Here is a 26,380-nt window from a genome sequence, read left to right on the forward strand (position 1 = left end):
ATACAAACTAGATGATTTATATACTGTACTGCTGTAACTACAGTATAAGACTGTTTCATAGAAAACAATTTTCCAATCAGCAATTTTTTTGAAGAAAATCCCCTCAAGTTACAAAAATAGCAATTTTGCCAAGATAATGCTCGTCAGCCATCAACATCTCCTTAATCTGCTTCACTGGTCAAGTTCAGTTATAGACCTTATTCACACAGTGTTTGTAAGCCAAAACCAGTGGTGAAGATGACATAGAAATAAGGTATATATAATGCACCTCTATTTTTTTCCACTGGAGCATGGTTTTGGCTGATGTGTGAATAAGACCTTGGCCTGGAAACACACAAGCAATTTTAATGTTTTTCTTTCTCTTAAATATAAAGGCAAAGCCAGACGTGGATCCAGCATTAAGGGAACCAACTAATCCTTCATTTATATCCCTATTCCTTTGCTGCCTAAAAAAAACAAAACAAAAAACTGCATGTGTGAGTCTGACTACAACAAGTTGACCATAATGAGCTGGTAAAAGCAGTTGAACTGAGGTAGGCTAGAAGCTGAATGATACCAGTACAAGTTTACAAATACAAACAAGGCATTATATAGTAAAGTACAAATATGGTACAGAATTATTTACTTTTTCTATAGTAAATCTACCTTTGTGTGTTCTTGCAATATAAAAGTAGAAATCAGGAAAAAGATGGAGGTGACACTTCAGTACACGTCTATAAAACAATACTGTACAACGATGGAAATATAAAACTTTTCCTTTACAAAGTACAATTTAAAATAAAATAGAAAATCAGTGTCAGTGTCGTAGCAAATCATGCTGAAATTACACAACACGAGGCCATAGAATGTAGAAGCAAGGCTATAGTCACACTGCCATCATTCTGATCTGTCATGGGATTAGAACAATGGACTGAACAGAAACAGAACGAACGATGCAGACAGAGCATCTTCCATTTGCATCAGTTATCACTGACTTTTATTTATGAAGTTTTTTTTTTTTCAGTGTTGAAAAAAAACAAACAAAAAACACAAAAAAAAAAAAAAAAAAAACACGCAGGAGTTTATCCACAGTTGACAAAAGCAAACAGGACAAAATATTAAGGTCAATGGTGACCGAAGGATTTGAAGAACATCTTCCATTTGCATCATTCTGTCAAGGTTGCAGTCCACTGCTCATGACGGATCAGAACAATGAACAGAACACTAGCAGTGTGAATGTAGCTTTATACAGTGCCACTTTAGTAAAAAATGAAGGAAAAACTGTACAGGTAAATATGTTAGTATAGTGTTTAGTTCAAACGTTCTCTTATTTCTATCAAAGTTACAAACCTGTGATAACATTAAAGTTGTGACGAAATAATACTTTGTTGTTAAGTAATTGAACAGAAGTTAATGAGTTGGCATTCGGGGTAATATAGACAAAATGTGTCATAAATAACAGTGCTAGCTTATTGTACAATCGTAAACGTGTGGAAAAGCACTTTATTGTTGGTCCATGTTGAGCTCTGAAGAGTGACCGATCCGTCACCACAGTAACTGGCTGAATACTGACATCATCAAAGCAGTTTCTGGTGAATAATCTCCCAAACCATCCTTTTCCTGAAATAGGGCATGTGATGCTGGAAACAGAAAACACAAGCTATTTGGTAAATTGTGGAATAGAGGCTTTAGGACAACGGACAATAATGAGGATACAAGTTACAGACTCTCTGCAATCAAACAGAGCAAGTGAAGATAAGGACAAGGAGAGCAACCCAAGAAGTGGATAAGGAAACTGGTTTGTTACAGCCTATAGGAGATAGTAGACCTCAGCATGTCAGCCGAATAAAAGTCATCTCTATGTGCAAGTTGTGAATGAAAGAATACTAGGGGGTAGAAAATCAAACCATGAACTGAGAAAGAATACAGTATCCACCAAATTCATATTACCCTTCAATGATATACCTGTGTGAAGGTGATCGATTTATCTTTGGTGATGTAATCTGCATATTTGCAGGCAAACATTCCACAATCACTGCCATTCATTTGCTGAGGGATCTCCTACAAGGAAATATATAAGAATTATACTTGAAGTGTTAAAGCAAAAAATAAATATGTTACACATTCCACTATCAGAAGACATACATTGCTTTTCTTGCTGCTCAGGTTCCATCCATTAGTATCAAAGCAAATTCCTTTCTTGTCTTGGCTCTCTTGTTTTAAATACTGCCTGTGAGGGGAAACACAGAGTCTTGTTAGATTATGGTCTTATTCACACCACAGTGGTTTGGTCAGTGATTTGCGAGTTGTGAGCCAAAACCGGATTATTATTGAGCTACACTATAGTGATCACCGGGACCCTTTCCAAAAGATTCCAGCCCAGGGCAGGTGATAAAAAATAAATAAAAATTACTTCTGCTCACCTCTCCTGGGTTCAATAACCACTCCGGAGCTCTTCAGGCCGGTGACTAAGATCCTGCTCCCCAGGCCTCACTGCTGGGGGCTGTGATTGGACCCCAGCAGTCACGTGGGACACGCCGCCATAATGAGGTCACTGGGCCTCAGCCGTCACATGAAGCACAATCACAGGCAGTGATGTCTGGGGAACAGGACCTCAGTAGCAAAAGGACACACATAAGAGGTGAAGTAAGGAGAGTATAAGTGTGTTATTTGTAATCACTTTCCTTGGGCCTCTGATTATTATACTCTGAGGAGACCCCCAGAGTATAATAATAGCACCGGCTTTAAGGGGACTGGGGCGCGTCTCTTGACGGCAAGTTATGCCGTGTGGGGGCCACGGCGGAGCACATTATACTGTGTGGAAGAAACAGCAGATTCCTCCCTCATTCTGCCTCCTATTGAAACTAATTGGAGCAGGAAGCTGAAAAAAACAAAACAAAAACAAAACGTCCTGGCTGGATTTTGACGCAGACTCTGCAGCTGATTCGGAGGCTGTGGCTTGAGACTCTTCACTGTTTAGACTCATTTATTTGGACCTAATCAGTGGTAGAAATCTGTAACAGAATGCTAATGGTCTGTACCATGAGCCGGGGGCACAAAATAAAGCAGAATCTTAGGCAGATGTCCGCCTCAAATTCCTTTACTTTCCAATGTCCGAACAGGTGTGATCCACTTGTATGGAATGGATTGTATTACACTCCACTCCAGTAGGTCTCCCTCAGCAAAACACACCCAATTTTGATTGTTTTTTTGTTGCAGTGTACAAGAGTTACTCCAAAAAGGGCCCTGTCGCCCAAGGACCCACAAAAAGCTTGATCCAGCCTTGGCGAGGAAGACCTGAAGTTTTAATTAAATATCATTCTGGAGAAAACCACACTTTTTTTCATGTTTTTTTTTTTTTTTTTTTTTATAACAACATTATGCTGCAACTCACATAGAAAGTCTACACATTTGTTACTAATGGGTTAAAAGCAACACTACCTTAACCCTTAAGTACTATCATGGTGTCTCTCATACACCACTACCATAGATATATCATTATGATAGAAACCATGATGGCACTTAAGGGTTAAAATGGGAAAATTTGACTTAACATTGAGCCCTCCTGCCGACTTTGATGGACCAGCCCTGATTAAGTCAGCTCTGTCTCCATCCCATTTGTCTTACCCTGCAGCTCTCATTACAACACCTGCAGGAGAAAACACCAACAGGACAGACAATGCCGCCATCATCATCTACACCGGTAGATTTGGGGGCAGGGACCCAGACTATCCTGCGCATTATACATAGGGTAGTCAGACTGTGGTGGCAAGTTTGAGACTTTGCAAACGTCGCACCAGAATGCACAAATAGCAGGACTGAACTATATTTGTGATGTGACATCAAATTTTCACTATTGAAAGTCCACTTTAAATCTTTCCTCAGTATTCCCCGCTAAATAATCCATACAGGCGATTACAAAGGATGGGAAAGGTCTTCAAAAAAAGCCATTTGTTATGTAAAAATATCCATACAAGAATCAGTAGGAACTTAGAAACCCTAAAGGAAACTTGGGTTGTAACATCAAGAAACTAGATATAAAGCACAGAAGATTAGAAAGGGGTTTAGTGTCACTTACAGTAATATTCTACAGGCTTCATTATTCAGTCCACCCATAGAGTCATAGTAGGTTATAGTCTTTTTCCTGAAGTCCACCACCTGCAAAATGACAACTCATTATAAAGTGCATGATAAAGTGGCATTTATTTATCTAAAACATTTATTTCAGTGCTGTAGTTCTTCACAATTCTAGTTATAGACTGTACATAAAGCGTAGAGGGATTGTCCAGGGTAAGGAATATATTGGGAAACAAACATTGTTTGTATAATGAAAAGTTATGCAAAGCTACACAATCTGCTGTCAAAATCCATCTGCAAAATACCCTCAGACAGACAACAGGGGGTTAATGAAAAGCAACATCTGACTTACAGCCAAGCACCAATGTACACCAAGGTGAACTGGCACTAATAAAATATCCACATCGAACACATCCACTTTCTTTGTCCATCTTTTCACTGCCTGAAACCCAGCACATTTTAACTTGGGGAAAAAAAACGTGTTGAATGCGTGAACCTTTGGCAAGCCTTTCCGTTTACTTCTTTCCATCAGAAGATTCATATAGAAGTTTATGATCTGTTTAAAAAGACAGAAGATATACAAATGTAAGTCAACTAAAGTAGGAATCACATCATACTAAATTGGAAATAAAAGTATGCAGCATAGATAGTTATCCAGTTTCTACTATTGATTGCCTATCCTTAGCATAGGCCAACAATATTAGATCTGTGGGGGTCCGATATCTGGTACCACCTCTCACATCAACTGAATACAGATGGCACAGCTCCCAGTGTGGTTTACAAGCCAGGAAACGCTCTGCACATACTGAGTACAAAGTATAGCTGCAAGCGATGGAACTGCAGAACGGCTCCATTGAAGGCCATGGGACAGTGTTGCACCACCTTCACCCACCACTACATTTTGTATTTTAAAACAAAAAAAGAAAACAATGCCGAGCGGCACATAGCGTTTATCTGTGTAGTTCCACCAGATAAATGATAAAGGGGTGTGACAAAGCAGTGCTATATCACATTCTGCTGGTAGTCTTCTAATATCCCCTATTAGCAAGTAATGACCTCAAAGAATAAAACAGTGACGGTGGACAAGACAGTTCCAAATGGACTCTCACCTGATATGGTTGTGACTAATCACAACTAATATATATACACTTGTCAACACCGCAATTATAAGGGAGCGTTCACACTACCGTCTGTGTCCGACAGGTAGTGTCCGCTCCAAATCTGGCACGGACATTAGGAGCGGACACTAGTTGTGTCCGTGACAGCTGTCATTTATTTAAATGGACATCGGGTGCATTCTTTTGCACTCCATGCCCGACATGTAGGTTTTTCTGTCCGCTTGAAAAGTTGGACATCTTTACATGCGGACAGTGAAGGAAGGGCACGGAGTGAAAAAGAACGCACCCGATGCCCATTTAAATAAATGACAGGTGTCACGGACACAGCTAGTGTCCGCTCCTAATGTCCGTGCCAGATTTTGAGGGGACACTAGGAGTGGACACTACCTGTCGGACACCGACGGTAGTGTGAACGCCCCCTAAGATTGCTGCAGACCTTCTCCAGGTCCTGAGATTATCCAGTTGGAAAATTGCAATGGAAATAGGAGTAGTAACTCCAAAAAAGGAGGAGAAGGAATATGCGCTCCTTACCATAAGCAGATACACTTTATTTAACACTCAATACGCTACATGTTTCGGAGATACATTCTCCTTTTTCAAGCAGCCATAAAGACACTCTGAACTGATAAGAACCTGGGAACTGTGGATTTGTTTACCTTGTACATACCAATAAGCCTCTTCCCCTCTTCCTCCTAGAATTCTATCCCTATGTGTCCTGTTGTACATAAATATGCAGCCTTCAGAAATTGTTTTTAGTTATATCTGAAGAAGAAGCAGAGAGCTTCGAAACGTTATAATCTGTCATCCTTATGAGTTAGCCATTAAAAAAGGTATTATCTACGGAAGACTTTCAAGTTTTTTGTTTTTTTATATTTTCTACTCACTGGCTAACACGGTACAAAAACAACATTTTCCTTATAGAGCTTGCTATGGATTTTTGCAACTCCCTGCTGACTGGGCAGTAGAAAGACCTGACGGGAATCGGCATCCTGTAGTGGGAATCTCACAGCCAAATGTGGTGTCAGATAATGAAGAGGAATTTCTGTTCATTTTCCATCATGTGGATATACCATAAACAGATTCCCTCAAAATAGAGCACTTCACTTTAGCCTGAAATACTGCAGCATTTCAGAGAAAATAAGCTGGGTAAGAAGTGTCTGCTGGGCAGGTCCTCTGTCTTCTCCCCAGCTGGTGTGATTGACAGGCCTCTCCTATATACAAATAGGCAGAGACCAGTCTTTGGTTAAACCAGTTTCTAGTTACAGAAACGTTACCAAAAACAAACACACACCCCCCCCCAGACATTAATAAACTCACCTCATCATTAAGCCAGTTTAGACTATTAAGTGTCATAATATCTTTACGAGTAATTGTCAAACGGAAAGCTTCACTTAATACTTGATCCTGGCAGCCACCATAGAGAGCATGCTTAATTTCCTTCTCCATTTCCTTTACAAAAAAAAAATGGTCATTAAAAAAACAAAAAAAAAAACCCATAAAGAACAGTTGCCCTAACATACAAAATACAAGAAAATAAATTACCATTGTTAGTTCTGGGAATTCCTGCTCCTCCGGGACACATTCCTCTGGCCTTGGAAGTAAAGTTACTGGTATTTCTTTTTCAAGAGGTACACGGAGATTTAAGTCTACGGCATCATGTACAGAGCGTTCCTGCAGTCTCTATATAATCAGGATAAAAAAAATTACATAAATGCAGAGAGAATTCTGCAGTACAGGTTCACCTGGAGTAAAAATAATGTTTCATACGAGCCTTTACCGAAGTCTGTCTGCTGCTCCAAAGGCAGAACAGAGGCCGACAAAAACCTCTAGGTTCTAACTAGTAGTGGACATGAAGAAGTGGTACATGACTTCTGGTGTCCTTCCAGTTCTTCCTGTAGTGTTCCTCAATAAGATATATAAAAACTGTGCATCTTCTTAAGGCTAAGGCCACACGTGATATACTGCAGCAAAAAAGCACTGCGGGAAAAACTGTGGTGGCAACGCATCGCTGTTCTTCGCGCAGCGCTTTACACAAAACTCTGCTTCAATTATACCTATAGGGAACCCGCCGGCATTTTCGTAGGCATAATTGACATGCTGCAATTTCCAAAACTGCAATGTTTTGGAAATCGTTGCATGTCCTGTGTGCATATTTTATCACAGAAGGGATGGGATTTGCTGTGACTTCGCTGGAGCCCAAGCCTTAGGCCAGAAACGCCGCTATAAAAATCACAGTGTTTTACAGTACTTGCAAACTGGATGGGATTCATCAAACAACAAAAAAAAACAAAAAAAAAAAAACAATCAATGTCAATTATATCTACAGAAGCGCTGGTGGCTTTACCATAGATATAATTGTAACAGAAAGTCCGCAGAGGAAAACTCCATGAATTTTCTGTTCAAAGCGCTGTGGGATGAACCGCAACACGCTTTTTCCTGCAGCGTTTTAGCGTGGCGGTTCTGGCCTGTGGAGCCTTAGCCTTAAGGTGTATTCAGACAGAGTAGTTTAAAACACCAAAGACCATACAGAAATTTAAAAAACAAAAAAAACAAAAACAAAACAACAAAACTTGTGTTTTTGATGCAACTGCACCAAAATAGTTGTAGTTTCAATTGCACCATCTGAACACACCCTTATTTGTATAAGTTGCAACTTTCCAAAATACATGGAATATAAGTCACCTAATGCTTACAAGAGTTTCTCTCGGCTTATCATGGCTGTGCCATGAACTGTGATATGATACATTCTCAGTAGTAAAATAGTGTGCATCAGAACACTATAGAATTATGCCTGTTGGTATTTTATGCCCTCTCTTCACTTCTTGCAAGTCTACCACCACTAAAATAATTCCTACAACATTTAAGTGGTTTAAAAACATCAGCGCACACACCCTTTTTGTGTAAAAAGTGTCAACATGCAAACTTGCTTCAAAGAAAATTAACTTTTAAGCCATATGCAAATAAGATATCTGATGCACCTAAGTTGTGGCTACGCCTGGCAAGGATCCCATTTTTCACTTGCTACCCCTGACTACCACCCCTTACCAAAGACTGACAGCCCTAAATGTGTTGCATTTCAAGTGAAATCCAGTGCAATAGCAGGATTGGGAGCTGCAGGTAAACCCCAGCATAAAAATCACTGAATTTCAGTTAGTTTTTACAGCCAGGGTTCACACTACTGTTGAATTCCATTATGAAAGTGTCCGGAAAAAAAACAAAAAAACCCCAAACGGACACCTATCATAAGACATTAATGGACACTAACTGATGTTGATGTGTCCGTTTTTGTAACAGATTCATTTAATAGCCCAGTTAAAAAAAAACGGACACATTAGTATCAATTAGCATCAGTTAGTTTCCGTTTTTTAAAAATACTGTCTGATTTTGTTTTTTGCTGTTTATGCATTCTGAGCATGCGCAGAAAATAAACGGACAGAAAACAGACAGTAACTGATGGCTGTCAGTTACTGTCCTTTATATGTCCGTTGCCCATAGACCTCAATGTTACAAATATAACGGACACTTGCTGTCCTTTTTTTCAAACGGACAGAAAAGTCCTGCATGTAGGATTTTTTTTTTTCTTTGACCGCTTGAAAAAACGGACATGGTTGTAAACAGACACAAGATAAAATCCCATTGAAATTGGGGGGGGGGGGGGGGGGGGGGAAACCCTGAAACAAAAATACCTGGTTTTGAAGCTTTAGTGTAAGAGCTTTTTGTTCTTCTATGAGTCTCCTCCGTTCCCTTGCTCTTGAATCATAGAGGCTGGTTCTAGTAGCAAAAACACACACACAAAATAAATAAATCTAATAATAATAATTAATTATTATTATTATTATTATTATTATTGTCGAATAATCTAAACATACTTTTTTTAAAAAAATACTTATAATTGTGTGGCATTACTACTTACAGTTCTTTAATCCAAAGTTCTGCTTGGAAGGATGGACGGCTGCAAAAAAACAAAACAAAAAAAAAAACAAAAACCAAGAGATCCGGTTTAGCATTAAACCAATTACATAAATTAACACATTTACCAATTATCAAATTATGTAGAAAGAAAAAAGAAAAAGTTAATTTATAAAAGCTATTTAGTCTTAAACTTTGTCAAAATTTTTGAAACCATCCCAAAACCAACAAAATATACTGAGGGAATTTATCAGTTCTGCCATTTCTAAATTCTGGCATCAAAAAGCTGCAAAAAAACCAAAACCAGCCAACTATTTCATATGCCTCCTTCTGATGTAACTATTCAGTTGGAATCATTTTCAAAAACTATCATTTACTTACTGTGTTGTGTCCCTTTGTTCTGCTAAAGAAAATATTACATGTATCCCAAAAACAACAACTAAAACTACAACTAATCACACTACGACTAAAACAACTAAAGCCTGAGAAATTAAAGGGGTTGTTCAGGCAAAAATGGGGGGGGGGGGGGGGAATGTTAATGTCTAGCTATTTTTTGACAGAAAATGTACCACACATGAGAAAGCCTTTTAAAAAGGATTACAGTGGGTGCGCTGAGATAGCAGGACAGCACGCTCTTGGAAACAAAGTTAGTTGAGTGATGCAGGCACTGCTCACTCGCCCACCGATGCATTCAAACAAAGAAGGGGGGGGGAGGCAAAGTCCCCCATTTTCCTGAGCAGCGGGAGTCTGAGCTTTCATAGAAAATCAGCTATATCTACTCTATAACTTAATAACTCATTCTTATATGTTATTCCTCTTTGCTATCTGAAAACAAATTCCCCATAAAGTCAAATGGCTCCGAAATACAAGACCAGATATTGATGCAAATAACAGATTTCACGTAAATACCTGGGATGAGGATCTTCTTTGGATACAGAATCGAGTACAATGACAGAGTCTGAACCTGAAAAGAAATTAAAATCAAAACAAGTTTATTCTTGATTCCTCATTGTGTCAGTAAAATGTTCTGGGGCACTGGCAGAACTCTGCTTAAGATATCTCATCCAGCTATCCAATCCCCATTCAGGGCTTATAGTCATAACATATGGGGGTCCCCTTTATCCACCAAATCAGAGTGCTTGAAAGACTCAAGCTTTCCTTGTATTCAATAGACAACCATTCATCTAAATAGCTGACATGTAATACTTCCATTTCCCCTGGAGCAGCTTTCCCTAGCAAAATCAGCTGTTTGCTACTAGGAGCCGAAACTTGGGTTATTAGCCTCGTTGACCAATGTTAATGAATGGAGTTGCACTGTGATTCAGAGGGTGCTGCGACTACAACTTCAGCAGTGCTTAATCTTTTTGAGACTCTTAGGCCGGGTTCACACGGGGTTCTTTGGTCCGGAACCTGAGGCAGAGGCCGCCTCAGGTTCTGGTCCAAAATACAGGTAGCTGTGACTGCTCCGGATTAGGCACAAATGCATGGGCCTAGTTAGGAGTGCCTTCAGGCGGATTCACGAGGCGAAGAATGAGCATGTCCGTCCTTTTTTTCCAGGAGCTGGAACAAACCGCTCCCGGAAAAAAAAGAACTGACCAGCTCCCTTTGATTTCAATGGTAGCTGTCTTTTTGGTCAGGATGTTGAGACAGATACGGCCTCAAAATCCTGACCAAAAAACCCCATGTGAACTTTGCCTTAAAGGGGTTGGCCACTTTCAGACCAATACTGACAAATGTTTGGTTGTATAACAGCAGCCATGACAAAAACTGCTATGTATCTCTAACATAAAAGGTTGAGTAAAGAGTTTGAAACTAGGTCATATATAATCGGCTTTATCAAGATTTATATTAACATTTATATGTAAGGGAGAGTCTACAGTAAGAGCTCAGTGACACTATATGCATTATCATAAGAAGAGATTTAAACAATAGGTCATGTTACAATTAAACAAGCTCTTCCATGGGTCTTATGCTGCATGACAAAGATCTACTATGGCTTATCCTTCCACAGAACATTTGAGAATATTACCTTTAGACTGCTCGTGAGTGGTAGGCTTTTGTTCTCTGTGAAGCTGGTGGTTGCCAATGTCGCTGCTCTCACACCTAAGCTTGAAAGCGGCATCAACAGAAAGTGGCGCTGTCAATTGTTTTTCTGAAACTAAACTATATTGTGGCTGGTATGTAGGTTCCACATCCAAAGTACAAGGCTCTAAAGAACTAAGACTTGAAGCACCAGGTTGACCAGATACACTACTCGAACTTAACCTCCGCGATCTAACAAAAAATAAAGAAATAAAGAAATCAGATTTATCGTAAAGTGAAATTCATGTTTTATCTATGAGCGCATGTAACAAAACTTTTAGTAACTTACGCTTCTGGAGGATGAAAAGTTGTGGAATTGGTGGACAAAAATGTCTTTCCCGTCACAACTTGAATCAGTTGTCTATATATTTCCTTCTCCTCCGCACGTACAGTCTGTAAGGAAGCGACATGCACACAGTATGATTTATGAAGTCCATTTAAAGAGTTCATTTCACCAACGCCAACTCTTTATATCAATTAATAGACGACACTAAGGGTATGTTCACACATCAGTATGCCATCCGTCCGTTTGAATTCAGTTTGACACTTTAAAACGGACTGATGCACATACTGATTGTATACTGACACCTTTTTATGCTGATAGCAAACGCTCTCCTCCCCTAAAGGACAGATAAGGGGATTAAAAGTAGCAATTGTAAACACAGTAGAGATAAGGAGGACATAAGGACATTTATTATATCTCCTTATCTTTACCTTGTTTACAATTTTCTACTTTTAATCCCCTTATCTGTCCTCTAGGGGAAGGAGAGCATTTGCTATCAGCATAAAAAGGTGTCAGTATACAATCAGTATGTGTATCAGTCCGTTTTGAAGTGTCAAACTGAATTCAAACGGACGGATGGCATACTGATGTGTGAACACAGCATAAGCTGATTCTGGCACAACTGGAATTTTTTTTCTCTAGCCCCCCCCCCATCATTCCCGAGCAATCAATGCTGGTAGTTTTGATACTTTATATTTAAAGCTCTGTACGGTTAGGAGGGTGGGGTCAGGCATGAGCAGACATAAGTAGTGCCACGTATTACGTTGTCAGTGCTGACTGACAGGAAGTCTGCTAAGCCATGTCTATAGAGCAGCCCAATATGCATGTATTAAATGTAGGGTTAAAGAGGTTTTCCCATCTCCTTGTTCCAGCAGCTTTCCCTGCTCTCTTCTTCTCACTTCCTGTATTCATTATGAAATAGTCAAAGTTATCTCCCCCCAGTTTGCTGAACAGGAGACTATGAAGCAAATCAAATAATATGCACCAGCTTCTAGAGAAGCGACTGTGTTATGTGGTTGTTTACACATAGAGATAACAGACAGGGCTTTATCAGCAAACTGCAATTAGCTGAACAGCAGAGCTGTAGGTAACAGGGACAGCAGTGGGTGAGGTTATGTGTTCTGTCTTATCACACAGGTCCAGCTCTATGGAAATGCTGTGTAAACAACGGGATGAATAATTTCACATAGCAGGAAAACTATGCAGCATTACTAAAGCAATATATTTAGGAAAATTTCTGAAATTTCCCCAATGTGGGACTATTAAAGGATCTTATCTTATAACTCTTCAATTTACATAAGCTAGCAGTGTAGATAGGATCCTTGAGATGGGAATAACCCTACTTTTAATACATAAAAAGGGTAACAATCATATCAGAGGTGTCGTCCCTCTCACTACCTGCCGCTGTGTCTGAAACAGCAGTGGATAGTGAGCGGGGAAGAACGGAGAAGGCATTTAAAACAACATTTTACATCCTAAAGCCAAACTGGCTTGGCAAACAAGATGTAAAAAGATGCGTTAAGAAAACAAAAACAACTTTCTGGCACAAAGGTCACTGTATATTTTATTATCCCTAGAATGCATGACCATAAAAATCTACACTTTTACATACCTGGGGCCTTTTAGGCCCGTGTGCAAATAACATGGAATAACTCAAATAAAAATACTTTTCAAAGTTTATTTGAAAATTGCAAAGTAAGGATGCATTCCCACTAGTGCTGGTGTCTGCCAGGAGGGGATCTGTAATGGATCTGACCTCCTGGTGAACCCAGCTAAGGCTGGTAGAATCCGGGCATTCCGGCAGCCTTAACTGGAGTTACCAAGAGATCAGATCCATTACAGATCACCTCCAGGCAGACACCAGCGCTAGTGGGAATGCATCCTAAGATGTGAATAATTCAAAACATTATGTGCAAAAAACAAAAAAGTAACCGAACGGTCTTAAAATGCCCAATATACGCTTTCAATATAACTCTTTATAATCACGTTTTTTTGTCAAAGTTTTTTTTATATAAAAGTTGCAGTAAACATGCTGCAGGAATATCTGTTTTCAAAGTTTCCTTTTCGAATTTACTAATGACCGCAACAACTTTCACACGTTATCTGTTCAGAAGAATGATCCTTGCAGAAATTTTGTCCACAAGTAGTACAAACACGCTCCGATTTCCTGTCCTTCTTTGCTGGACAAATGCAACATCGCTTTCTTTTTTTATCTCTTGGCTCTGGATGTTCCTGAAAACGTATACCACATCTGATCATAGCTTCTGTTGTTTGTCTTGGCAAGCATTTTGTGCTGCTTCTCTCCATCATGGTAGGCATTAAAAGTTCATAGCAAAGTTCCGTCAAGTATAGACGTCTCTTGTCCTTTCTGTTGGCATGGAATCCTGGATGAGTCTCACTATAAACAATATAGGTATTGAGGGCTGACACATCTAGCATATTATAAAAAAAGAACTATAGGCCAACGTTTTGTCTGCCTTTTGCACGTATACTCTCCAATCATTTCGTCCATCTTGTCAACTCCTCCTTTGGTTTTATTATAATGCAAGATTATTTCGGGTTTCAGTTTCCTGTTATTGGTGTCTATACTTCCATCATGGTGCATTGTACTCAGTAATATGACCGATTTTTCTTTCTTCGCTTTATAAGACACCATTGTCGCTTGATTGCAGAAGCCAAATACACTCTCACCTTCAGCAGGTCACCACTTTCTTTTAGGTACAGTAGAAACCTTTGGATTTTTGGAGCTCAGAGTTTCTTTTTCAAGAAACAAGAAAGGTGACTCCTTCCTCCAAAGTCTCTTCAGCAAGTAGCACACAATGAACAGTGTTCAGGACCTATGATGATGTCATATGTCAACGCATGACGCTGCGAGGGAGCCTCCTTAGATCACATGACCATGTAGTCAGGCAGAATCCACACTCTGCACAGCAACAGCAGAGTCATAAGACAAAAAGACTTAGGATCACATATAAACCTAGTACGGGCCTAAAAGGCCCCAGGTATGTAAATATGGGGTATTCACAAAAAAGAGTTGTTACTCCGAAATGCCTGTAACATAAAAATATATGAACAACTGGAAATGACTAACAGCTATATACCTGAGGAATACCTAGAGTTTCAGAATTCTAACTAAAGTAATCTTGCAGTAAATAGAAAACAATTAACAGAGCGGGCCTGCGAGGCCCCAGGTATGCATTCTAGGGTTAAAAAACTGGATAACATTTCCTCATACAAAAGAAACAAAAACTGTGCTATAGAAAAGGGACTGTACAACTTACTTCTTCTACTGTACTCATCTGTCGTCTCTGCATTTTCTTAGGGCTCCGGCGACAAGCACCGCTCCATGAAGATAAACTAGCAGCATTTTTAATAGGAAAAGATTTTTCAAATGCTGAACTGATGGTGTGGTTTGTCTTTCCAGCAACAGCTGCATTGATAGGGAGGCTGCAAAACAGATTGAGCAAATACATAGTCAATGACCCTCTAAATCCTACTGATAAATATAAACAACATTAAGGGAATGTTCACACAGTGGACAACTACTGCCTCAGATTTCACTTGAATTTTTTGGCCCTCTGTGGTTGAATACTGAAGCAGAGCACAGCTTCATGATTCTGCCACAGATTATTCCTAGACTATGGGCCTATTCAGCAGGGTGTCTTGCACTGTGGACTCTTCGGCTGAATCAGATGGAATCCACAGAAATATCAAGCTATGTTTTCAGTGTCCTGCTTCAATCTCTGACTCCCACTAAAAACAATGTGAGGCAGAATCAGTGAGGAATCTGTCAATGCCAGATTCTGCCGTGTCAACATACCTTAACAGTACATTTGTCAATTGAGCATTAACCCCTATCCGACATCCGCCGTAGTAGTATGGCGCATGCCAGGTGTTTAACTATGGCGGACGCCCGGGAGCCGGCCGCCATGTTTCTACTGTTTTACACAGTAGACAACCAGCGGTAATGTCCCCGATCGCGGCCTGCACCGATCGGGGACATTAAATCTTCCGGCGCCTCGGTCAAAGTTGACGGAGGTGCCATTTTCCTTGTGATCGCTGGCTTCCCGGCCTGTCATTTTTTTGCTTCTACTGCAGGCTATGCTAGATAACCTGCAATAGAAGCACCGGTATTTTGTAATGCATTGCATTAGTGAGCAGACTCCCTGGGGTTCAAGACCCCTAGGGGGTCTAACAAATGCTAAAAAAAAAGTTTAAAAAAAGTTTTAAAAAAGTAAAAAAAAAAATATATAAAAATTTTAAAAAAAATATTAAAAGTTCAAATTACCCCCCTTTCCCTAGAACACATACAAAAGTGCTTAAATACTGTGAAACATAAACATTAGGTATCCCTGTGTCCGAAATCGCCCGCTCTACAAAGCTATAAAAATATTTTTCCCGTACGGGAAAGAGTCAAAAGTGCCAAACCAACGTTTTTTCACGGTTTTGCTTCTAATAAAAATTTGAATAAAAAGTAATCAAAGCAATTGCATTTCCCCAAAATGGTAGAACTGAAAAGTACACCCGGCCCTGCAAAAAAAGATGCCCTATGCATCCCCGCACACGGATGTATAAAAAAAAAAAAAAAAAGTTACGGGTGTCAGAATATGGCGACTTTTAGAAAAAAAATTTTAACAGTTTTGGATTTTTTTTAAGGGGTTAAAATGTAAATAAAACCATATAAATTTCGTACCCCCAGAATCGTATCGAACATAGAATACAGGTGACAGGTCATTTTGGCTGCACAGTGAACGCCGTAAAACCGAAGGCTGTAAGAAAGTCGCAGAAATGCATTTATTCTTCAAATCCACCCCATTCTGAATTTTTTTCCAGCTTCCCAGTACATTATACAGATTACCGTATTTTTCGGACTATAAGACGCACCGGACCATAAGACGCACTAAGGTTTTAGAGGAGGAAAATAGGGAAAAAAAAAATGTAAGCAAAAAAAAAAAAAAAATTGGTAAAACATTTAATAATCTAATATAATATTTCACCAATGTAAATAGAAGCGGGGTTTTTCGGACACAGGGATACCAAATGTGTTTCAACAGTAGTGTTTTTGTTTTATATGTATTCTAGGGATATGGGGGTGATTTGAACATACATATATATATATATATATATATATATATATATATATATATATATATATATACACATACATACATACATACACACACACACACATACACACACACACACACCTTATATACTCGAGTATAAGCCGATTTTCTCAGCCCAGTTTTTGTGCTGAAAAAGCCTCCCTAGGCTTATACTCGAGTCAATAAGTTTTCCCAGTTTTTTGTGGTAAAACTAGGGGGGTCGGCTTATACTCGAGTATATACGGTGTATATATATATATATATATATATATATATATATATATATATATATATATATATATATATATATATGTTGTTTTAATTAAAATTGTTTCATGCACTTTGTGCACAGGTTTGAAAGAGACACCCTGCAGTGAAGCTATGCAAGAAGAGAAAAAGGGGCGGGCCAGACAGGTGAAGGAGGTGTGGTTTTCTAAGCAAACTTGAAAACACGCCTCTTTCACCCATCTGGCTCGTCCCTCCTTCACTGCCTCTCAGATCTTGCTCCTGCAATGAAGCCACACAGGCAGGGAAGTAGGGGCGGGCCAGACGGGTGAAGGAGGCGTGGTTTCAAGCTTGCCAAGAAAACCACGCCTCCTCCCATCTGGCCCGCCCCTCCTTCCCTGTCTGTGTGGCTTCATTGCAGGAGCCAGATTGAGAGGCAGTGGAGGGGCGGGCCAGACGGGAGAAGGAGGCGTGGTTTTCTCAGCAAGCTTGAAACCACGCCTCCTTCACCTGTCTGGCCCGCCCCTACTTCCCTGCCTCTCATATCTCGCTCCTGCAATGACGCAACACAGACAGAGAAGGAGGGGCAGACCAGGCAGGCACCGTGCTGCTCTCCTTTTGATTCGCACAGACGGGACACAGACGCTGCGCACGCTGCATTCGGACTATAAGACGCACACACATTTTCCTCCCATATTGGGAGGAAAAAAAGTGCGTCTTATAGACCGAAAAATACGGTAATGGTGGCATCATGAAGAACAATTTGTCCCGCAAAGATTAAGACCTCATATGGCACTGGGAGCGGAGAAATAAAAAAAATTAAAAATTTTTTTTTTTAAAAAAAAAAGTTATGGGGTTTAGAAGGAGGGGAGTCAAAAAGGAAAATTGAAATATGCCATCGGTGGGAAGGGGTTAAAGAGGAGAGCATTAGAGAGCTGAGTATCCTACACAGTGGTATCGCCACTGCACAGTTTGCAGAGCCATTTACTTCCGGCTACATACTGTGTGCTGAAAATGAAGGTGGAGATGTTGAGTATACACTCCAAGCAATCTTTTGATAACCTATCCTAAGTATAAACCACCACTAGTCACCTCTAGAACATATAGATAACAGATATAACATAACACATACCTTAGTTTTCTTGATTCTACATCTGCGTTTTTTGCTGGTTTTTGCAGAAACGTGAAGTGTGCTGGGAGAATACTAGAATGACCATTGCCATTCTGCTTGACTTTATTGAGGTTAGCAGGCTGTGTGAGTTTGGAGTGATCTGCAAATGCCATGGTTTTTTCAGGCTTTGACACTTCTAAAGTGGGAGCAGATAAACAAGTACACGCTTAAAATATACACTGGCATACACAACTGCTGAAAAGTTAGAAATATGGTCTAAAAACAAGTGTTGCTTGTGATCTGCAGGCAATTTTAAAACCCCTACCCTCCCCTACTGCTATAACAAAATTTTGAAAAATTAAAATAATAATAATAAACTCCAACACTGTTCTCCATTTTTTAGTTTCTAAAATGCTTGATAAACATGGGACAAGGCATTTGCTTAGCAAATTGCACCTACTGTTATCAAATGTCAGAGGACGCTTGTGAGTGAGCGTTAGATAATTAGATTCTATAGTATTTACTGTTTGCACTGTATGGAAAACATAGCAGCAAGTGTCAGCCCATCACCAGCTATGACACTATTGCTGAACAAACTGCTAAAAATGGATAGGTGTAATGCAATACCACACACACTGTACTAGTGATTTATTCAATGTTCTTTCACAGGTTAAGGACGCTTACACATTTATTTTTTGGGTCATAGGGGGTAAGTGGGCAACACTGTGGCTCAGTGATAGCAGTTTCCTTGCAGCGCTGGAGTCCTAGGTTTGAATTCAACCAAGGACATCTGCAAGAAGTTTGTATGTTCTCCCTGTGTTTGCAGGGGTTTTCTCCCACACAAAAACATACTGATAGGGAAAGTTAGACTGAGAGCGCTATGCAAGTAAGTAAAACAAATAAAAAATAAGCTACAGTATATAGATAGAGAGTGGTGCAGGCAGCCAGGAAACAATCCCCCCCCCCATCCCATATAACCAAGGAATTCCTGTTTTAAAAAATAGAGAATGACATTACATTACAGTCTGTATGATTTATTGCAAAAAGTGAGCAAGTTGGAAGGTTTACCTGAGTTAAAAAACGGTTTATGAAGAGTCTTCACAACTGATCTATCAAAACGTCTAGGATGCATAGGGGTAGGCTGGAAAATAAACACCCACATGAACGCAGATCCAAATTATATAAGATTATAGACCAAACAACAACTAATAAGAAAAATATTGTTATAATGTGTTGTCACTTTCAGTCCCATCAACAAACAGTACTCAGGATTGAGGAGCCAAGTATTTTTTTTTTTTTTTTTTTTTTTTTTTTTAAAACAAAACAGGAGTTGCATGTCTTTATTTTTTTTTTAACCTTCTGCAAAGATTTTAAATAATGAACAGCACCCGTTCAGTTCCCAATCTCCTCGACTTCTGACCTGCAAGTGGTTGAGCAGTGATACCCTATAGAAACGTAGCATCTCCATTCAGCTACTGACTAAAATACTTGTGTGCAGGCAAAAGGAAAACAGCTGGATAACACATATAGAGACCTATCGCAGACATTAGTGCTGGGTGTCCGCTGTATAAAACAGCAGATACCCGGTCGGTGGCTATGGCAGCCGCTCGGCTCCTGAGCAGCTGCCATCTTTAATCACCTGACATCCGACATACTAGTACAGTGGATGTCGGGAAACGGTTTAATAAAGTCTTCTAACAGATCCGTACCTAACTTCCATTCTATTTTTCTGTTCATATAACAGTACAGAAAATATGGGGGGGAAGACATTGTAGGGCTAGGTTCACATTTCTAGGAACATTTCTCAGAAAAGCTTCTTTAGGCCGGAGCCCCACAGGCTGGAAACGCCGCAGGAAAAATCACAGTGTTATACAGTACTTGCAAAGTGGATGGAAATCATGCAAATCCCATCCCCACTTTGTGGGGGGGAGGAGAAATCGCAGCACGGACAAGCTGCGATTTCCAAAACCATTGTGGCTTTGAAAATCACAGAAAGTCAATTATATCTACGGAAACGCCGGCGGCTTCCCGTAGAAATAATGGTAAGAGAAAGTCCATGGAGGAAAACTCTGTGACCTTTCTCTTCAAAGTGCTGCGGGAAGAACCGCAATGCGTTCCTGCCGCGGTTGTTCCCGCAGTGCTTTAGCGCTGCGTTTCCGGCCCATGGGATCTTAGCCTTATAGAGCCACTAAACAGAATGCTTACCAACCTGAAAGTTGTAAGTACAAAATGGTTCCTGTGCCGGAGCTTTAAAATGTGCTTTATACTTGGAGTTATTCTCACTCTCCCAGATCATTTCTTTCACATCTTCATCTTTAGCAAAAAGGGGGGGGGGGGGGGGGGGAGACAAAACACATAACACATTAGCTCTAGGAACGCCGCTTAAAAGATATTACTTGAAAAAGCAATACATTTGTGGCCCTCCCTTCTACACATGGTCTTTTGGAGCTTAGGCTGCCTTCACAATATACACTCACCGGCCACTTTATTAGGTACACCTGTCCAACTGCTCGTTAACACTTAATTTCTAATCAGCCAATCACATGGTGGAAACTCAGTGCATTTAGGCATGTAGACATGGTCAAGACAATCTCCTGCAGTTCAAACCGAGCATCAGTATGGGGAAGAAAGGTGATTTGAGTGCCTTTGAACGTGGCATGGTTGTTGGTGCCAGAAGGGCTGATCTGAGTATTTCAGAAACTGCTGATCTACTGGGATTTTCACGCACAACCATCTCTAGGGTTTACAGAGAATGGTCCGAAAAAGAAAAAACATCCAGTGAGCGGCAGTTCTGTGGGCGGAAATGCGTTGTTGATGCCAGAGGTCAGAGGAGAATGGCCAGACTGGTTCGAGCTGATAGAAAGGCAACAGTGACTCAAATAGCCACCCGTTACAACCAAGGTAGCCAGAAGAGCATCTCTGAACACACAGTACGTCGAACTTTGAGGCAGATGGGCTACAGCAGCAGAAGACCACACCGGGTGCCACTCCTTTCAGCTAAGAACAGGAAACTGAGGCTACAATTTGCACAAGCTCATCGAAATTGGACAATTGAAGATTGGAAAAACGTTGCCTGGTCTGATGAGTCTCGATTTCTGCTGCGACATTCGGATGGTAGGGTCAGAATTTGGCGTCAACAACATGAAAGCATGGATCCATCCTGCCTTGTATCAACAGTTCAGGCTGGTGGTGGTGGTGTCATGGTGTGGGGAATATTTTCTTGGCACTCTTTGGGCCCCTTGGTACCAATTGAGCATCGTTGCAACGCCAAAGCCTACCTGAGTATTGTTGCTGACCATGTCCATCCCTTTATGACCACAATGTACCCAACATCTGATGGCTACTTTCAGCAGGATAATGCGCCATGTCATAAAGCTGGAATCATCTCAGACTGGTTTCTTGAACATGACAATGAGTTCACTGTACTCCAATGGCCTCCACAGTCACCAGATCTCAATCCAATAGAGCATCTTTGGGATGTGGTGGAACGGGAGATTCGCATCATGGATGTGCAGCCGACAAATCTGCGGCAACTGTGTGATGCCATCATGTCAATATGGACCAAAATCTCTGAGGAATGCTTCCATCACCTTGTTGTATCTATGCCACGAAGAATTGAGGCAGTTCTGAAGGCAAAAGGGGGTCCAACCCGTTACTAGCATGGTGTACCTAATAAAGTGGCCGGTGAGTGTACTTCGGCTATTCTCACTAGCCCATCACAAAATAAAAAAAAAATGCCAGTTTTTACATGGAGGTAAGGTGTGGGTTCTCTGCAGTGCAATCCGATCTCTGGGACATCCAACCATGGTGAGAATAAAAGAACTACAGTGCTGTAAAAAGGTCAATACCAGATCAGTGGGGGGTCTATCACCCATGAGCTAATGTGCTGTTCTCAGTAGGTGGTACACACAATAGAACAGGAAGCAGACAGATCCATTATCTTTGTATTGGACAAACCAGAATACTGCTTATCAGCTCTTCATTTACTAGATTTTTTTTTCTATTTTCTGCACTAGATTTGGTAACTGCCATCTTGACTGAGCTTCTTCTCTGATGTGTTAATATAATTTAAGTGATGAGCTTTACAGAATAGTGACTGCCATAAACAGGAACAGACTGAAGTCAACTCATTGACTCATCTATGGGAGAGCTTTCTAGGCTTGTGTGGTTTAATCTATAGAGATCCTTCTTTTACTGCAATCCTGCCTATCTTGTCTGTGATGTAAATGAGGTGACTGCTGCAGGAAATGGTCCATGCAATTGGCAAGTGTTAGGTTATAATTGGGCTTAGTGGCCAGAGTGAAAGTTGCAGAACATTGAAAATTCTTAGAAACTGGTGTTAGAGGACCTTTCATCAGATTGTGCACAGGCAGTTCCATATACTACTGGAAAGCTGACAGTGCGCTGAATTCAGCGCACTATCGGCTTTCCCAATCTGTGCCCCGGGTAAAGCGCTATCGGTGCCGCTACCGTAGCGCTTTACAGTCAGAAGGGCATTCCTGACAGTCAGTCAGGAATGTCCTTCACCACAGCAGCACCTATCGCGCTGTACAGTGTGAGCGGGGAGGAACGCCCCCCTCCCCTCCTGATAATACTCGTCTATGAACAAGTACTGTGAGCAGAGGGAGGGGGGCGTTCCTCCTCACTCACAGTGTAGATCGCGATAGGCGCTGCTGGGGAGAAGGATGTTAGTGACTGTCAGGAATGCCCTTCTGACTGTAAAGCGCTACGGTACCGGCACCGATAGCGCTTTACCCGGGGCACAGATCGGGAAAGCCGATAGTGCGCTGAATTCAGCGCACTGTCAACTTTCCAGCAGTATATGGAACTGCCTGTGCCCAATCTGATGAAAGGTCCTCTTTAAAAAAACAGGTCATTTTCTGATGACACATTCCCTTTAAAGGCCAGATCCTAAACACAAACTGACAGTGATGCCCATTCTAACGCAGGGCAGTTACTTCCTAAGGAACTATATACCGTATTTTTCGGACTATAAGACGCACTAAGGTTTTAGAGGAGGAAAATAGGGAAAAAAAAATTAAGGAAAAAAAATTGGTGAAATATTTAATAACCTAATAATATAATATTTCACCAATGTAAATAGAACCGGGGGCTTTCGGACACAGGGATACCAAATGTGTATGTGCTTCACAGTAATGTTTTTGTTTTATATGTATTGTAGGGCTATGGGGGTGATTTGAACATATCTATCTATCTAATCTATCCTATCTATCTAATCTATCCTATCTATCTATCTCCTATCTATCTATCTGTCTGTCTATCTATCTATCTATTCTATCTAATCTCATCCATGGATGGAAAGAGACACCCTGCAGTGAAGCTATGTAAGAAGAGAAAAAGGGGCGGGCCAGACGGGTGAAGGAGGTGTGGTTTTCTAAGCAAACTTGAAAACACACCTCTTTCACCTGTCTGGCTCGTCCCTCCTTCACTGCCTCTCAGATGTCGCTTCTGCAATGATGCCACACAGGCAGGGAAATAGGGGCGGGCCAGACGGGTGAAGGAGGCGTGGTTTCAAGCTTGCCGAGAAAACCACGCCTCCTCCTCCCGTTTGGCCCGCCCCTCCTTCCCTGTCTGTGTGGTTTCATTGCCGGAGCCAGATCTGAGAGGCAGTGAAGGAGGGACGAGCCAGACGGGTGAAAGAGGCGTGGTTTTCTCGGCAAACTTGAAACCACGCTTCCTTCACCTGTCTGGCCCGCCCCTACTTCCCTGCCTCTCAGATCTCGCTCCTGCAAACACGCGACACAGACAGGGAAGGAGGGGCAGAGCAGGCAGGCACCGTGCTGCTCTTCTTTTCATTCGGACAGACGGGACACAGACGCTGCACACGCTGCATTCGGACTATAAGACGCACACACATTTTCCTCCCATATTGGGAGGAAAAAAAGTGCGTCTTATAGTCCGAAAAATACGGTAAATAAGACCATAACTATTCACAGCTATCACATACATATCTGAGCGATAAAGGTGAAGACATGCTGCTAGGATTCAAAACATGGCTTCTTAATAAAATGAGTCATAGCTGACAAATGCTGGTATACAGATTGTTCTTAAGGGGTGTGATGGTGAATAGGAATGGTAATGTATACATCACCCCCCCCCCCCCCATCCACATAAAAAAAAAAAAAAAAAAAGAGAACACAAGCACAATAGAGCAAGAACAATAATTACTTACCCATATTAAATTTTATTACATCCCTGGGATCACAAAGAAATCGATCTGTCTGAGGGGAGAAAAGAAAAAAAAAAATGAAATTAATAATGTGGTTAATTGAAATAAAACATTCTACTAAGAAATTTATTAAAAAGGTTTTAATCTACGCAACTACAGAATGACCAAACATCATATGTAGGGGGGTTTGCAAAAGACTTATTGGTGACAAAAATTATTTCTACAAAAGGAGATTTGGGCCTGGGCCCTAAGTAGTGTAAGCATAGCGGCTAAAAAACATGGAGTTTTACATTAACTGCAAAGTGGATGAGATTCTGGATAATCTGATCCACATATTCCAGAAAATAGTCTGCAGCGGAAATGCTTGTGTTTTTGCAAGTTGCAGCATGACAACTATACCTACATAAACGCAAGCAGTGTCCATATAGGTATAATGGAAGCAGAAAGTCCGCAGAGGAAAACTTTGCAGACTTTCTATGAAATGCACAGTGGGAAAATCCACAATGCTTTTCCGCCACAGTGGCTTTCTATGTGGTGCCTTTGCCTTGAAGGGATTCTACCATTAAAACACTTTTTTTCTGGTTGACACATAGTAATAGATATTAGGAAAGGCTATTCTTCTCCTACCTTTAGTTGTCTTCTCCACGCCGCCGTTCTGTAGAAATCCCGGTTTTCGTCTGTATGCAAATTAATTCTCTCATAGCACTGGGGGTGGGCCCCAGCACTCAAACAGTAAGTAATCGGCCATTTTCTTGTGGCCTAGGGCATGCGCAGTCGGCTCTGCCCGAGGCCTACAAGTTTCACGGCCTGTGCCGGAAGAAGACGCGTGAAGAGGACGTTCTTGAAGATGGAGGCCGCGCTGGAGAGTTCTGTTTGAGCGCTGGGGCCCGTCCCCCAGTGCTGCGATTGAACTCATTTGCATACCGAAGAAAACCGGGATTCCTACGAACAGCGGTGCAGAGAAGACATGTAACGGTAGGAGAAGAATAGCCTTTCTTAAGGCTATTCCTACGTGCCAACCACAAAAAAAAAAAAAAAAAGTGTTTAAATGGTAGAATCCCTTTAAGCATGTTAGGAGAAATACAGCCAGTGTTAGCACTGTTGCCTTGCAGTGCTGGGTCTTGGGTTTAAATCTGACCATGGGTAACATCTGCATGGCGTTTGTATGGGTTTCCTCCCACACGCCTAAAATATACTCATATACACTGACCCTCGAAGAGGCGCAAATTATGACGCAGGTCCTATACCGGTCCGTACATACGGCTCTGTCAATTCCGTTGAATGTACAGGTCAGTGAAAACCACAGATACCGATATGTGTGTCAAATTTTGCTGACCCGCAGACCGCACATGGTTGTGTGTATGAATGTCCTGCACTATCCTGTATTAGGCTAGGTTCTCACCTTGGCTGACTCCCCATTATTTGGGTCCCCTTCTGACCACTATAACAGCACATGGGGTCCAGCAAACTCTGCAACAAATGAAGACTCCAGCACAAGTGTGAACCTAGCCTTAGTGCTATAGCTCTGGATTATGGGAACATCATATAGTGACATATAAGAGGTCTATAGCAGTGTGTATACCTCAGCTTCTACCTGCTATAGAACCTGGAGTTGCCCTTCTATAGCCCTGACACAACCCCTTGTGCCGGCTGTACTGAGGGCGCGAAGTCCCACAGTGACAGCCGGTAATACGGGAAGCAGCTGACCGGAGGACCGGAGTCCTGACACATGACGAGCAGGGCTCTGGAGCCGAGCACACACCGCGCCACTTCCCCTCACACGGCACATTCTCCCGCCGCCTCGTTTATTTCCATTTTTTCCTCCTCACAACACGCTGAGCTCTTGGCGCGCAGACTCACCTCTCTCGCCTGACGCCCGCCGGCCGGCCTGCTGTAAACGGTCTTTACGACAGCCGCGAATAGAGAGCCTTGCACCGGACCCCCGAGTCGTTATCCTAGCTCGCCGAATAGGAAACAGACAGAGCGGCCGAGAGAACTCACGAAAACGGTCGTAAATAGACAAACGCTGCAATAAGGAAGCTTCGGAAATACCTTGTGCTTTGTTCGTACACTTATCAATAAAGTTTCAATTGTTGAAAGGGGAATGCCTCCTCTGGGAGTGTTCTTTGTCTCCGCGGGTGGGCGCTCTGAGATAAAGTAGCGTGTGTAAGCCGCCATATTTGATTTGGGCAGTAATAGAGTCCAAGCGTAATATTATTGTCGGGAAATTGGTAAATTAGAACTGGCTTGGGTCTGTAGGGTTTCCGTGTATATGTAGTTTGTATGAGACCCAGTTAGGGT

General features: G+C 41.3%; 1 protein-coding gene across 1 annotated transcript; it reads right to left on the minus strand.

Moving 5' to 3' along the window:
• SENP1 (SUMO specific peptidase 1) lies at positions 1-26,139 on the minus strand. The gene is made up of 18 exons (XM_075265886.1): positions 25,940-26,139; positions 24,083-24,131; positions 20,099-20,202; positions 18,958-19,030; positions 17,911-18,085; positions 14,730-14,895; positions 11,455-11,558; positions 11,113-11,357; positions 9,993-10,047; positions 9,088-9,126; positions 8,861-8,945; positions 6,717-6,854; positions 6,492-6,623; positions 4,409-4,612; positions 4,058-4,137; positions 2,125-2,209; positions 1,945-2,040; positions 1-1,619 (listed from the first exon to the last, which is right to left on the minus strand). Exons 2-18 carry the CDS (start codon positions 24,084-24,086, stop codon positions 1,557-1,559), a joined length of 1,848 nt encoding a protein of 615 aa, XP_075121987.1. The 5' UTR covers positions 24,087-24,131; positions 25,940-26,139; the 3' UTR covers positions 1-1,556.
• Positions 26,140-26,380: the final 241 nt, after the last annotated feature.

This window comes from Leptodactylus fuscus, chromosome 2 (assembly GCF_031893055.1).
Source record: "Leptodactylus fuscus isolate aLepFus1 chromosome 2, aLepFus1.hap2, whole genome shotgun sequence".
In the NCBI taxonomy this organism is placed as follows: domain Eukaryota; kingdom Metazoa; phylum Chordata; class Amphibia; order Anura; family Leptodactylidae; genus Leptodactylus; species Leptodactylus fuscus.